The following is a 14,045-nucleotide window of genomic DNA, read 5'->3' on the forward strand; positions in this document are numbered from 1 at the left end:
GGTCCTGGGCTCATGTAGGCAAAGAGGATTTTAGTTGCAGGATGGGGAAATGGCAGCTGCGAGGGGAGCGTCGTGGTAAAAGGGAACTGGGAGAACGGAGGGGCATGCCCCCTTCCACCCTCTTTACCCATCCTGTACTCCAAGAGGCCTCAGGGTGAGATGAGGGGCATATACCTCAGGTCCTAGCCAATTAGAAACCTAAAGGGCACTTTCCAAGAAGAGGGTCCTCCTGAGACCCGCCCCCAGCCAGTCGCCCACATCTTTCCCCAGAGGCCCTACCCAGTCCCCTGACGTGGCCTCTCAGGATGCACTCTGAGCTGTCCTACAGCCCCACCCTGCCCTGCCCACCAACCCCAGCCCAGCCCTGGGTCCCAGGGTCCCAGCAGGCCCACTGGGCGGAATGTGGTCATGTTTCAGACTGCTGATGGCTTCTACTTCCCAGACAGGCCCAGACAGCCCCCGCGAGCAGCTGAGAGAGATTCCCCAATAATGTGGCAGCTGCCAAGCCACCAAAGAAAACAGGACGCCCCCCACGCTCACACGCAGTGGCAACCCCGCCCCACACACACCCCTGAGTTGGACAGAGCCAGTCTGCTTTCCTGGGCTGACTGTGCTGCTGTCTCCTCCTCTCACCCATCAATGTCCCAGACCACTTTTTCGGAAAGTTCCCTGCCAGCCCCTCTCCCTCTGACCTTGAACCCAGACCTGCCCAGCTGGGCAGGAATTGAAGCAGGAATTCTCCTACAACAAGCGAGTTCCCCCAGAAAGCTTAGGGACCCTCCCAGGGACCAGACACAGGCAACAGGGACCCAGGGGCTGTTTCTTAAAAGCTTTCTCAGCTTGTTGGGCTGTCCCATACCCCACACATGACCCCAGCCCTCAATCCTCCTGCCTTCTTCGCTTTCCTCCCGGGAGCGCCAGGCCTGGAGGGGGTGGGTAAAACAGGTTGGCAGGTGAAAAGCATCACCCAAACACTAAACAAACTCTCTTCCTCCCTCCTCCACTCCCTCACCCACACTGCCCCAAACCAATGACCACACCAGGTCACACAAGGCACTGAACTTCAGGCAAAGCTTTAATAGTGTTCACTGGGGCAAACCCAGGAGGCCCCCTCAGCGAGGGGCTGCAGGAAGCAGATACAGAATGGTAACAGCTCGTGGGCAGTGGCCCAGCTGGGCGCTCGGGGCTCAGCAGTAGCGTGCTAGGAGCTAGAGGCGATGGCTGCCCCGTAGCCTTCAAGGCTGAGCTGTTGCCAGTGGAAAGGGGCCTCAGTGGGTGGAGCGATGGACTTTCTCTCGGGAGGAGACCACCTTGCCATCCTGGACTTCCTCCACGATGGTGCGCACCTGGCGGCTGGTCACCGCAACTGTAGGAAGTAGAGGAGGGAGGTGCAGGGAACCTTAGGCCAGAGCCCCTTCCCCAGTCTCCCACACAGAAGGGTCCTCAGCCTCTCCTATCCCCTCTGGGCAGGGGTGCAGGCTCTTCTTACCTTCCCGGGTGGGCTGTGCAGCCAGGGATGAGGAGTACTGGGTGGACAGGCTGCAAAAAAGGAGAGGGGAACCTGTCAACCCAGGGGTGCCGGCTGGGAGCCCAGCCCCCTGGGAGGAGAAGCAGCTGAAGCAGCCCAGGGTGAGGGGAGAAAGATCCTAGCAAATTGGAGAGAAATCACAGCTGGGAGTGTGTGGAAAAGAATGGCAACCACAGGGTCAAAGGGCACAGGCCCAGTGGGCAGGAGTAGGGAAAGGGGACACCCCACCCAACAGGAGGCCCACAGGCATTCTGCAGCTAAGCAGGGATTCACAAGGAGAAACTGAGCAAGTGGTTTTTCCATATCCCTAAGGGCCCAACAAAGAGACTCAATTAAAACAGGAGAGACTGTGGTTAAGCTGTAAATGGACTTTACGGTCTTCAGAGAGCAAAAAAGCTAGAATATATGACTTAGCATGGAGACTCCAGAACATTCTCAGCCCCTTAACAGTAAAGCCCCGCTCCATCTCCCACCTCCAAACCAGACAGCTATCCTGCTCCTCATCCCATCCCAGGTAATGGCATCACTGACCACACAGTCATGGGAACGAGAAACCCAGGGTCATCGGTACCCATGCCTTCGTCGAGCCCTGCCTGCAAGCCACGTTCGCGCCCACGTCCAGGCATCCAGCATAACACATCCTCCTGTTTCAAAGCCTTCTTGTCCCTGCCCTCTGCCCCCGCCTCACAGCTCCAGCCACCTGACAGGTCTCCCTACCCCACACTGGCCCCGCTGATGCATTTGGCCAGAGTGAATGTTCTGAGACATCTTGAACGTACCCCTCCATGCAGAACCCCTGCACGGCGCCACAGCGCCTACACCATCTAGTCCGCATGCTTTAAAGTGGCCTTCAACACTCCTCACAGCTGGACCCCAGTGTTCTCAGTTTCACCCCCTGCAGACCTCCGAATCTCCTCCTGGCCTTTGCTGGTGCTGACCTCGTAGCTCAGAGGTCCCTCCCTGGGTGAAGCAGCCCCAGCCCACCAGAGCAGGTGCCAGGGCGCCCCCACTCACTGGGCGTCCTCGCCCTCCAGCAGGCGGCGGTAGGTGGCGATCTCCTGCTCCAGCCGCGTCTTCACGTCCAGGAGCACCTGGTACTCGTGGTTCTGACGCTCCATATCACAACGCAGCTCGCCCAGCTGCTGCTCGATGCTGCTGATGAGCCCCTGCAGCTGGGCCAGCTGCGCCCCGTAGCGGGCCTCGGTCTCCGCAAGGCTGCCTTCCAGGGATGCTTTCTGTGGGCCAAGGTTTAGGTGGCTGGGTGAGACAGAGACGGGACCCTTCCCCATGGCGGAGCACCCAGAGGGCCCCACCATATGGGATAGTGGGTGCTGCCAGCATGGTGGCGCGGTAACTAGGGCAGAGAGGGGCCTTGTCAGTGTAGGAAGTGACACTGTGGGAGTCTCTGGTTCTTTGAGTGGGGGTCTACAAGGCTGGGCCTGTCCTGGGATGACAGGTACAAGGCAGGGAAGGGACGAAAGCCCTACCATGCTGAGCTGGGACTGCAGCTCAATCTCCAGGTTCTGCACGGAGCGGCGAAGCTCGGTGATCTCAGTCCTGCTGTTCTGCAGGGCCTCCGTGTTGGTGGCGACCTCACGGTTCAGCTCCTCCGTCTGGAAGGCAGGGTGGGACACAGGGAACTGAGGAGGTTTGCGGAGGCGGCGCAGAGGACAAGGGCCGCCCCTGAGCCCTAACCTCCCAGAGCCTTCCTGGACTCTGTGGGGGCCCAAACACCTGCACACAGACACCCCCTGTGCTCACGCGGGAACTTAGCAGAATTCACTGTGCTTTGTGGTCACTTGCATTAGATACTCCTTCTGAGCTGCAAGCACTGCTCAAAGACAGGCCCAGGTTTTACTCTTTTTGTGATTGATAGTGTCCGGGACTAAGTCAGTGTGTGTTTCCTAAGGGTGGAAGTTCTGCATCCAAACACACACATGCATACAGGAGAAGCCCTCGCTGGGAGAAAGGAGACCTGGATCTGTTCCCCCGGCCGCAGTGAAGGGCTGTGTGAGCTTGAGGCCTCTCTAAGCCTCCTAATCTGCATCTAAACATGAGGAGTTGGTCTAACTGGTTTCCAAAGGTCCTTCCAGCTGGGACAGTCTGTGGATCCACACATTTTCCAGCCCGTTCTCAGCACATGTACACACATGTGTGCACACCTGCTCACACACGGCCACCTACCTTGCTGAAGAACCAGTCCTCAGCATCCTTGCGGTTCTTCTCCGCTATCTTCTCATACTGGTCACGCATCTCATTCAGGATGCGGCTCAGGTCCACACCAGGGGCAGCGTCCATCTCCACGCTGACGTCCCCACCCACTTGGCCTCGCAAGGCATTCATTTCCTGGACAGAAAGGAGAGCAGCAGCTCACCCAGGGCTATCCTGGGGAGAGACCCTGGGGCCTGCCTTCTCTATCTCAGGGAGATGGGTGCAGATGACAGACAGGCACAGAAAGGCCGATAGCATCTCACCCTGAAAGTGAAGGCAGATGTCATGTCTCAAATGTGCACGGCTGTGGGTATCAACCCTCTCCCCAAACACACACTCAGGGTCCGCCCCCAATGCATGCTAGGACAAGACAGATGGCAACTCTCCATCATGGCAGGGGATAAGCCAGGACAACCTCACTCACCACCCTGACTACCAGCCTTGTCACCCACTGCCAACCACACAGCACCGCAGGAGGAAAGCAGCTCCAAGTCGTTATCAGCAGAGCCAGAACTCATTAAGAAATGCAATCCCTATAACCAGCCTCAAAGCCAAGTGGAGATACTTTCTGGGCTCCTGCTACTTGGAGATTGGGCGGCCCCAGCTCAGGCCAGCCCAAAGTTCAGCTGAAAAGAAAGCCACAGGCTCATTAGTCTCCCTGCAGGGTCTTGGGTTGAGGCTTGGGGTCCCTGGGACCCAAAGTTCTCTGAAAAAGGATGTGGGAGAGGTGGCAGAGTAGTGGAGTTGGACATGGCTGTGAACATGGGTCTGACAGACCAGAGGGAAGACCGCTGTGCAGCCTTGGATAAATCCCTTAACCTCTCTGAGCCTGAGTTTCTTCACTGGTAAAGGGAAGAATGAGCACCCTTCTGCCAGCACTGCTGTCGGTATCAGCTGAAATAATTGCTGTGAATCATTTGTAATGTGCTGGGCAGATGTTCATTGTTGTTATGACTATCACTATTATAATTAATTGTAATAATTAGCATGCATGTTCTCAGACTGATTTGCTCATTAGATAGTTAGGTGCCAATACACAGTGGACCATGCCTCGAGGGACACGGGAAGTATCTTTGCAGGCAGAGGGCCTCACCCAGGGCCGTCTATGTGTCTCCCAGGGTCAGGATCAGGAACCCACCCCTGGATGGGCCCTGGATGCAGAGCAAACCCTGGCCCAAGACGATTTGAGGGCCCCCGCCTTGCTTGTGCCCAGGCGAGTTTCTCCTGCACCCATTCCTGAGCTGGCCTTACATCCTCGTGGTTCTTTCTCAGGTAGGCCAGCTCCTCCTTCAGGTTCTCAATCTGCATCTCCAGGTCGGCTCTGGCCAGGGTCAGCTCGTCCAGCACCCTGCGCAGGCCGTTGGTGTCGGCCTCCACGCTCATACGCAGGTTCAGCTCTGTCTCGTACCTGGGAGGGGTGGAGGCATGAGCCATGGAGGGCCACAAGGCCACCCCCTCGTACACACAAAGGGCTCTGTGGTGTGCAGAGCGAGACCCACCACCAGCAGCCCCGGAGACCCAGCCTCACTTGGTGCGGAAGTCGTCGGCTGCCAGGCGGGCATTGTCAATCTGCAGCACCAAGCCGGCGTTGTCGATGGTGGCCGCCAGGATCTGGGGGAGGTGATGGGTTCAGTGAGAAGCACCCTCACAGCCCTGGGAAGGCCCTGCAAAACCCCTCTTGCAGCCCTTTTGAGAGTGGGACAGAGTGAAGAAAGGTCCCTGTGGTCTTCTGTTCCTCTGAGGACCCTGCTGGGGGCTCACAGAGTGGGGGGGGGGGCACGATGTCCAGGCACAGGTAACCATGATGCCAGGACAGAGATCCACATGCACCCCTCAACCACCATGGGGTCACTGCCCACGCTGCCTGAAACATGCTCCCTCTTCCTCAACTAACTTCACCTCTACACTCAGTTGCCACCTCCTCCAACAAGCCCTCCTCAATTCCCCATCTGGGTCCCTCCTCCCAGACATACTTCCTCCCTGCCCATCTCTCGTTCATAGTACTTCTCCCAAGTGCAATTTTTCCATGACTTTTTTGTTATTTCCTCCTCCAATGGTCTCTGAGCTCCAGGGGACAAGGCCATGTCTGTCTTGATCCCTTCAGAATCCCGGTCTTGGGCACAGTGCCTGGCCTAGAGTTGGCCCCCAGGAAACACTAGTTTTATTAAGTGATTAATTAGTTAATTAATGAGGTTATGACTGGGCCCAGCTCAAACCTAGGTCAAAGCTTTCTTTTCCCACAAGGTCATCCAGGATGTTTAAATGAGACCATGGAAGGCTCTGGAAGGAGCAGAGGGTTAGTTACTGCAGCTGTCACTGTTACTGTGAGAAATGCCCAAGAGAAGCTCCAATCAAGGGTCGTGGGAGAGAGAGGAGAGTGAGGCCCAGAGAAAGCAGAGAGGAAATCTTGGCGGAGGTGGCAGGTGAGCTGAGTAGAATTTGGAATGTTTTAAGGATGAGGGCTGAAGTGTAGGAGGTGTAACAGGGTGAAGTGCCAGCAGGCAAAAGCAGCCCCAGTAGGCTCATCCCAAGAGCCAGTTTGTTACCCATTCCAGGCTTCTGTGGGCCTGTCCCACCCGCCTCCCTGCTCCGGAGGCTCATTGGGCCCAGGGAGCAGTGGTTGTGAAAACCCCTGCAGGGCACAGTGACTCAGGGCAGAAGTCTGGTGCTTGGTGCACTGGGGGTTGGTGGTGAGGAGCTGGCTGACCCCGAATCAGGAGCACTGACTCACCAGGGCTCCCCCGGTTTCCCCACTGCCCAGACCAAGCCCAGTATCTGATCTGGCACTCCCAGTAACTCTGCTTCCAGGGGACAATTGCAGGAATTCCCTCCCTGGCAGAGGTCCCAGGCAGGAATAGGCAAAGCCCCTCACAGGGCAGCTGCACACCTAGTTTTCTACCAGGCAACTGAGCAGGCCTGACCATCCCCAGCCTACCAAGCCTGGCTCTCACCATCTCTTTAACCTCGCACCTGCCTCTGGGGGCTGCAGCACTTGTAAAACCCTCCAGGGGCAGGGTTTGTGCAGAAGACCGAGGTGCCACATTTACAAAATGCCAAGGGCATGTTCTGAGAGAGAGAGAGAGAGAGAGAGAGAGAGAGAGAGAGAGAGAGAGAGAGAGAGAGAGAGAGAGATTTGTCTCCTCCATCAGACTAAGTTAGAGAAGCTTAGACTGGGAGCTTCCAGCCTGAGTGGGAAGACACAGCTCCTTCCTTCGGGGACGCTCAGTCTGCAAAGAGTGGTATGGCCTCTGCCCCTGGAGACCTCCAGAATGACCATCATGGAGGAAATGAGGAAGACCCACAACAAAAGCAACCATGAGAACATGACAGATTCCGTGAAATCAGCACAACAAACAGGGTGTAGGCTGAACCTCAAAGTGTTGAAGGGACCCCAAGATCTGGGGATAAAAGGCAAGTGCCATCCATCCAGGAAGACTGCCTGGAGGAGGTGAGGCAGGCAGACAGCAGCCCCATAGTGGACTGGAATAGTGAGAAGGAGAAACCCAGCCTCATCTCCCAGCAGCCACACCAAACTCTTCCTCATCTCTATGCCTTTGCCCATGCCGTTCCCTATACCTGGTATACCATCTGCTGCTTTCCACGTTCTAAAGCCTTCCCTGCTTACTCCTCCATCACCCACCCCAAATATACTCCCCTCAGAAAGGGAGAAGAACTCCAGAAAACCTCCCTGCATAGGATGTCCTCCAGCCTGGGACCAATGACTGGCCCAGGGCCGGGTTCCAGAGCAAGTAAGTGAATAAATGAATAGCTAAGATGGAGGAGAAATGTTCACAAAGCTCCAAAGTTGGGATGGAGTGAGTCAGAAGCAGGTACTAAGGACAGAGGACAGAGGGCAGGGAGCTGCCTGGTCCACACACCTTATTCCTCAGCTCCTCGATGGTCTTGAAATACTGGCTGTAGTCACGGGTGGGCTCAGGCCCCTGCTTCTTGTACCAGTCGTGGATCTTCACCTCCAGGTCAGCGTTGGCCGTCTCCAGGGCGCGCACCTTCTCCAGGTAGGAGGCCAGGCGGTCGTTGAGGTTCTGCATAGTCTCCTTTTCACCGCCCCCCAGCAGGGCATCCGATACACCAAAACTGGAGCCGAAGCCCCCACCCAGGTTGCAGGTATAGCCCCCACTGTAGCCGCCCCCCAAGCCCGCTGAGAAGCGGGACGAGGTGACTGACATGTTGCCGCAGCTGCCGGCTCCCAGGAGGCTGGGGGCTCGACAGGAGCCCCCGACACGGACCGTGGATGTTCGAGAGAAACCCCCGCTGGGCACATACGGGCTGGAGGTTGAGAACTGGCGGATGCTGGTGGTGGTAGCCATGGTGTCCACGAGTCAGAAGCAGTGTCTGGTCTGGACAGAGACCCCGGGCAGCCCTTTATAGCCAGGCTATAGGGGCTGGGCCTCTGGCCCTTGAAGTCAGAGCCAAAACCCCAGCCGTGTAATTTTCTCCTGTACCAGCCACCCAGGGCCTGGGGCTCAGGCTGGACATGCTGAGTGCATCCCCCAGGCCCCCTCCCCTGCCTGGCCTGGCCTGGGCAAGTGGCCCTAAGCAGCCCATTGTTCAGAAACAAAGATGATGTTGGATCCGCAGCCCGGGGGTAGGGTGATCCTCCATCCTCAGCAGCAATTAGGCTACTGAGCTCATTCTTGGGGGGAGTCGAGAACCCAGCCCTGGGAGCCAGAAAAGGCCTGGAACAAGGCTCCACAGGCCTAGCGCCCAGAGGCTGCTCTGGCCCCCTACCCAGCATTCCTGGTCTCTGAGGAAAGGGTGGAGAGACTTGGGGCAACACCCTCCCCTAAGTCCATCGTGGCCCTGAGGGAGCCCCCCAGTCTGAGAGAGAGAATCCCCCTACGACCTGGGGAACTCCCAACTCTCTTGAGATCATCTTAAGTCTGTGGCTCTGGCCTGGGGATCCCCATATCTGAGGAGAATAGACATGCTGCTTGGAGCTTTGGATCCAGGTCTTATAGGAAGTCCATTCACGAGCCTCAGTTTCCTCATTTGTAAAATGTGGATAATTCCTGTCTCCCAGTCTCCGAGGGAACCTGGAGAAACAGTAACACACGTCAAGCTGGGGCTGAGGAAGAGGATGAAGCAGAGGGATAGGGCGACCACTCCTGCTCATCCCCCCAGTACCTGAGGAAAGCCATTCCCAAGCCCCCTCCCACTGAGGAGGCGTGAGAGGAGGAGGGGCGTCAGCACCCGCACCGTGCCTGCACCCTGCAAGGGAGAAGCATGCTCCCACATCCTGGCGGCTGGCACCTACCACCACCCAACAAGGAGATTACCAGCCTAATCTCTGTGGCGCTAATGATTTAGGTGCTGCCAGGACACTGGCGTCTGCACCAGGCCTGTCTGAATGGGGAACTTCCAGGGGTGGCCAGGGCCCATGGGATGGGCAGGGAGGGCGAGTCTGGCTCCCCAGGAAGCTTGTGGGTGGCCTGGGCTCTCCACCACACACAGGGACAAGGAGGGTTTTCCCTGTGGTTGGAGCTCCTACGATGAGACTTGTCTACTGGAAAGACTTCCTGCTTAGAAAGTGGGTGGCCTCTCCTATGAAGGTGTCTCCTTGCTCAGAGAATGGGGACAGCACAAGCTATCTGGGAAAGTAAGGATGAACCCCACCTTGCCTGTGAAGTCTGGGAGTTCTCAGGGTTGCTATAGGGGTGAGGAGAGGGCTCAAAGCCAAGGTCAGATGTCCAGGACTCTGAGGTTAGACCTGGAGGACTTCCTGGCACTCTAGGACTATGTTGGGGGTGTTGGGGGAGTAGGGACCAGTGGAACCTGGGGTCACTTGGGTGGGCCAGAGGCAGGCCCTGCACCAGCCAGTTACCCTCACACATAATGACATGCAGTGAAGAAAGACCCTCCCCATCTCCTGCTGGAACCACACTCCCAGGAACCCCTCTCCGCCAGGGGCCGACTAGCCTCCTCCCTCCTCCTTCCAGGCAGACCTCACTCCCTCAAAGAAGGGGTTGCCCGCCTTCCAGCACTGATTCTGGAGCAGAGTCAGGGCCTGGGGAGTGGGCCAGCCCAGGAGTGCCCCTCCCTAGAGCCCACAGCCCAGCCCTCAACCCACCTCCAAAGCCCCCAGACCTTTGAGGTCCAGTTTGAAGGAGCAAAGAGTTTGTCAGTCTTCCTTCCTCCCTCTAAAATCACCAAGGCCTCAGCCCCCATCACCACCATTTGCTCCCCTCAAGCCCCTCACCCCAATGTCAGACTGTATGCCGAAGTCTGGACTTCTGTTTCCCCATGCCAGTGACCCCCAGGCGCTTTGTCTCTGCTCTGTAGAGCCCCCCCTCTGGCACCTCAACCTAGAAAGATCCCACATGCCTCTCCCCCTAGGTAAGAGGGCAGAGTTAGACCCCAGGAAAGCCTCTATGGCTCTCCAGAGTATGTGGCCATCCTTGGAAGGCCGAAGAAGACCAGACATTCCTCCTACACAGCCCAGAGACAGCCCGCACCCGATCTTCTCAACAATGCCCACTCTGAGGAAACTGAGGCTCAGGGCACTTGAGTGGTGGGCTGGGCAGCCGGTGTTAGTGGCAGAGCCAGGCCTGGAACCAGGGCCAGGCAGCTCCCACTCTCCCTGCCGGGGAAGATGGTCTGGCAGAAGCCGGCCAGAGGGCCATGCACAGGTCCTCTCAGCCAGGACTCCTCCTGTCCAGGCCTGTCCTCCACCCCCAGCAGGGAGAGGCCCCTGCAACCAGAGCGGCAGTGCAGGGCCCACAGCCCACACAGCTGTCAGCAGCGTGGCCCACAAGGAGGGCGAGAAGAGAAGGAGGAAGAGATCCAGGCCCAGAGGCTGCTGGGAGTCCAGCACAATGTGGGAGGGGACAAGGGGAGGAGGACCCCAGGGAACATCCCCCAGCATCCTCCAGGGCCCTCAGGCCAGCCTAGGCTTGACTAACCCCAGAGGCCCTGGGTCTCCTCTACAGACGTTGTTGAAAACCCAGCGTCTCACAGGTGAGTAGGACAGACCCTGTCTCACTCAGGACCAGGGTGCTGGGGCAGGGTCCCTGGGACTACACCCCCGCCACCGTGATGCTAATGGAAGGCGCAGGGTATAGAGTGACCTGGAGGCCCCGTATATACTTGATGTTAAATAAGTGCATATTGATACTGATGAAGGCCATGCCACATCTGCCCAGCTGACTTTGGCTCCTACAGGCCCCAAAAGTATTACTGATCACCCCCTAAGACAGTGCCTACCCTCCACCCCTACCCAACACCCAGAGCAGCAGGTGCTTTGTAAATGCTTGTTGAATTGTTGGGGTCATGAAGCCTGGGCCAGGACAGGGGGGAAGACAGGGACCCAGGAAGGGAACACATGGCCACCAGCCCCCCTCCCCAAGGAAAAGGATCCATAGTAGGTGAGGTCAGGGAAATAAGAGGCCCAGGAGTCCTGGGTTGGCTCCCAGCTGGGACCTTGGTTTCGTTAATGGAACCTCAAATCCTTCAGGAGTCCCAAAGACCCTCATTTCACCCCCAGACCCCTGCCACTACAATGCCTGTCAGCTCCTTTCCATTCACCCAGGATGGGATAGGCAGGGCCACCAAGAATCTCATAGGTCCCCTGCTCCTTACCTCACCCCTGAAGCACTTCCCACGTGGCCAGGCATGCCACTGGGAAGTACACCCTCCGCCTGCCACACCTGCCTGGGGTTGGATTCTCTTCTTCCTCTATTGTTTCCTCAGACTCTCTCCTCAGGCTCTAGGCCTGCCCCTCCCAGGTCCACCCACTAATGATTTGTCTCTGGCTCCAAAGGCGGCCCGTCCGCCTCCTGGGCATGTGGGAGATGTGAGACATCTCTGGGGCTTCTGGGAACCTCCTCCCATTAGGAGAGGTGGAGGCAGAGGTCCCACAATTGCCTGTTGCTGGGTGCTTCCTCTCTAGGGACAAGCCGACTCAGCCACCGCCCTCCGGTTAGTTTCCAGGAACCATCAGCCTTGAATGGACCCCAGACGTAGGGCACAAACAGCTGCTGATACTTCACCTTTCCAAGCAGAGCCACATCAGCACTCGGGGCCCCTCCCCAAAAAGGACTCAGAGGCTGGAGTGCCCCAGATAGGCCTCAGGGCAGGAGGAGAGTGCAAGGGAGGCAGGAAGGGCCAGAATCTCGGAATGGGTGGGGAGGAAGTCTGGGAAGGGGAACTGGGCCTGAGGGAGGCACATGTGGAAACTGTTGCTGCTTCCCACAAGCTGGAAGACTCTAGCCAGACAGGCCTGCCTTCTTCCCTCTGCCCTTCCCTCTCTCTGCCCCCTCCCAGCCTTCCCCCTGCCATGGCCTGAGGCAGGTATGGGGGAGATGAGAGAACAACAGCTCAGGTACTTCCCCATTCAGGCCTGGCTCACACCCCCTCCCCATTTTGCCCTGCAGATTGGCTAAGGGGACACTGAGGGCCTGGGCGGGCTCCAGGCTCCTTCCGGCCTTCCAGACCAATTTCCCAGGGCCCTTGGGCCGTGCCCACCTACCCATCTGTTCTTTGCCCTCTGTGCCCTGTGAGGCCACACTCATGGTACCTGCTCTTCAATGCTCTTGAGAAATTTCCTCCAGCAGCAAGTATGGCCCAGAGTCCCCAAAAGAGAGGCTTTCTCTCTCCCCTCAGATTAGACACTTCCTCAAGGTAACAGCTATGTCTGCCCCCAGCGTGGGAGCTGGCTTGGAGTGGGGTTGGTCTTCCCGGGGGAGCCCGGGGGTGTTCTGAGCCTGGCCTGTGTCCTTCCTTCACGTACCACAGTTGTCAAGAAGGGGGGTCTCTTGGCTCTTTGTCTTGGTGCTGACCACCCAGCCCACCATACTATATAACCCACACGCCTGACCAACAAGGGAGGAGGAGCAGGTGGGGGGCTGGAGGGTGGAGGGGTTGCTGGAGGATGACCTGGGGAGGAAGGCTCAGAGGGGGAGGAGCAGAGAGGAGGACCAGAGCAGGGAGGACCAGGGATGGGGGATCACTGGCAAGCAAGAGGAGGCAGAGGGGACCTTCAAACCCAGTGTTCCCACCTCAGGAGAGTCACACCGGGAAGGGAGGTCGTCCATCCTTCCCAAGGGCAACACATGAGCCAGAGCAGGAGCTCACCTGTGCAGAGGCCTGGACTCCAGGGGACCTGCGCCCCCACCCCACGCCCCCCACCATCTCTGCCCATCAAGGCCCGCCTCCTCCCTGAAGCTGCCCCAACTCACCAGCCAAGAGCCAGTGCCCTTTGCTAAACTTCACAGCCCCTTGTCTTTGCTGCCTCCCTCAGGACCCGGCCCTGGCGGCTTTTTATGTAACATTTCAGGTGTGAAACACTTATGCCAGCAAGGTTTTGTGGGGGAGGAAGCACAGCTGCTAATCTTTACAGGATCAGGCCTATGTTATCTGTAATCACATATACACTCTCTTAGCACCCATTCTACCACCAGTGAGCGCTGGCCACTCGCACTTGTGTTAGAATTATTGGAGGTGGATCTGTTCCTCTCCTAGAATTATAATCGTTTACAGCCAAGAGACAGCTTTCTGTTCATCTCTGACCCACTGCATGGTCTAACTCAGTGCTTTATACACAGTGAGTGCCCCACTAACGCTTGCAGCATGGATGCAGGCACTAAGAGCCCCAAGTTGGATTTCATTCAGCACCCATTCATTGTGTTCACTGTGTGGCAGTCACTGGGCAGGGAGCGGAGAATTCGGCACTGAGTCAGCCAAGCCCTGCCCATAATGAGCACAGGCCTGTAAGTGGGAGACAGACACACAAACAGTCCATCACAGAAGTGTTATTCGAGTGGTGATAAAGTATGTGTGCACAAGCACCTGGGAGGAGCAGGAGGGAGCGACTCATTCAGACAGGCCACTGAGGACAGTTTCACAGGGAGGGACAACAAAGCTGGGTTTCGAAGCCAGGGCAGGGCTTTGCCAGGCCAAGAAGATCAGGCAAGAAATCATCTAGGAGAGGTGGGGGCACGTCTGGTGTGTTTAAGGAACATGCAGAGACTTGCAGCTGGATCAGTATTTCCAGGGGATGCAATAGGAATGCTAAGGAAAATGGATCTTGTAAGGAAATGCCTTTGTTCAGCTACTATTAGTTGAGCACCTACTGTGTACCAGGCAGTGTCCTAGGCTCTGGGGGATGAACACAAAAGACAACATCTTTACTCTTAGGGAGCAGACACTCTAGTGGGAGAGATGAGCAATAATCAAACCAGGGAATGATACATTTTCCAGGGAAACAAGAAGAGGGGATCTGAGGGTGTGTGGGGGTGAGGACAGGAAGGCCTCTCCTAGGTGACACTTAAGGGGGCAAATGAATTAAGGA

The 14,045-nt window shown here is 57.2% G+C and overlaps 1 protein-coding gene across 1 annotated transcript; it reads right to left on the bottom strand.

Moving 5' to 3' along the window:
• Positions 1-1,057: 1,057 nt before the first annotated feature.
• LOC141566950 (keratin, type I cytoskeletal 42) lies at positions 1,058-8,965 on the bottom strand. The gene is made up of 8 exons (XM_019747767.3): positions 7,618-8,965; positions 5,268-5,350; positions 4,991-5,147; positions 3,713-3,874; positions 3,016-3,141; positions 2,543-2,763; positions 1,490-1,539; positions 1,058-1,366 (listed from the first exon to the last, which is right to left on the bottom strand). The coding sequence occupies exons 1-8, from the start codon at positions 8,065-8,067 to the stop codon at positions 1,269-1,271; spliced, it is 1,347 nt and encodes a 448-aa protein (XP_019603326.1). The 5' UTR covers positions 8,068-8,965; the 3' UTR covers positions 1,058-1,268.
• Positions 8,966-14,045: the final 5,080 nt, after the last annotated feature.

Source organism: Rhinolophus sinicus, chromosome 12 (genome assembly GCF_057876585.1).
Source record: "Rhinolophus sinicus isolate RSI-liver-muscle chromosome 12, RSI-T2T, whole genome shotgun sequence".
In the NCBI taxonomy this organism is placed as follows: Eukaryota; Metazoa; Chordata; class Mammalia; order Chiroptera; family Rhinolophidae; genus Rhinolophus; species Rhinolophus sinicus.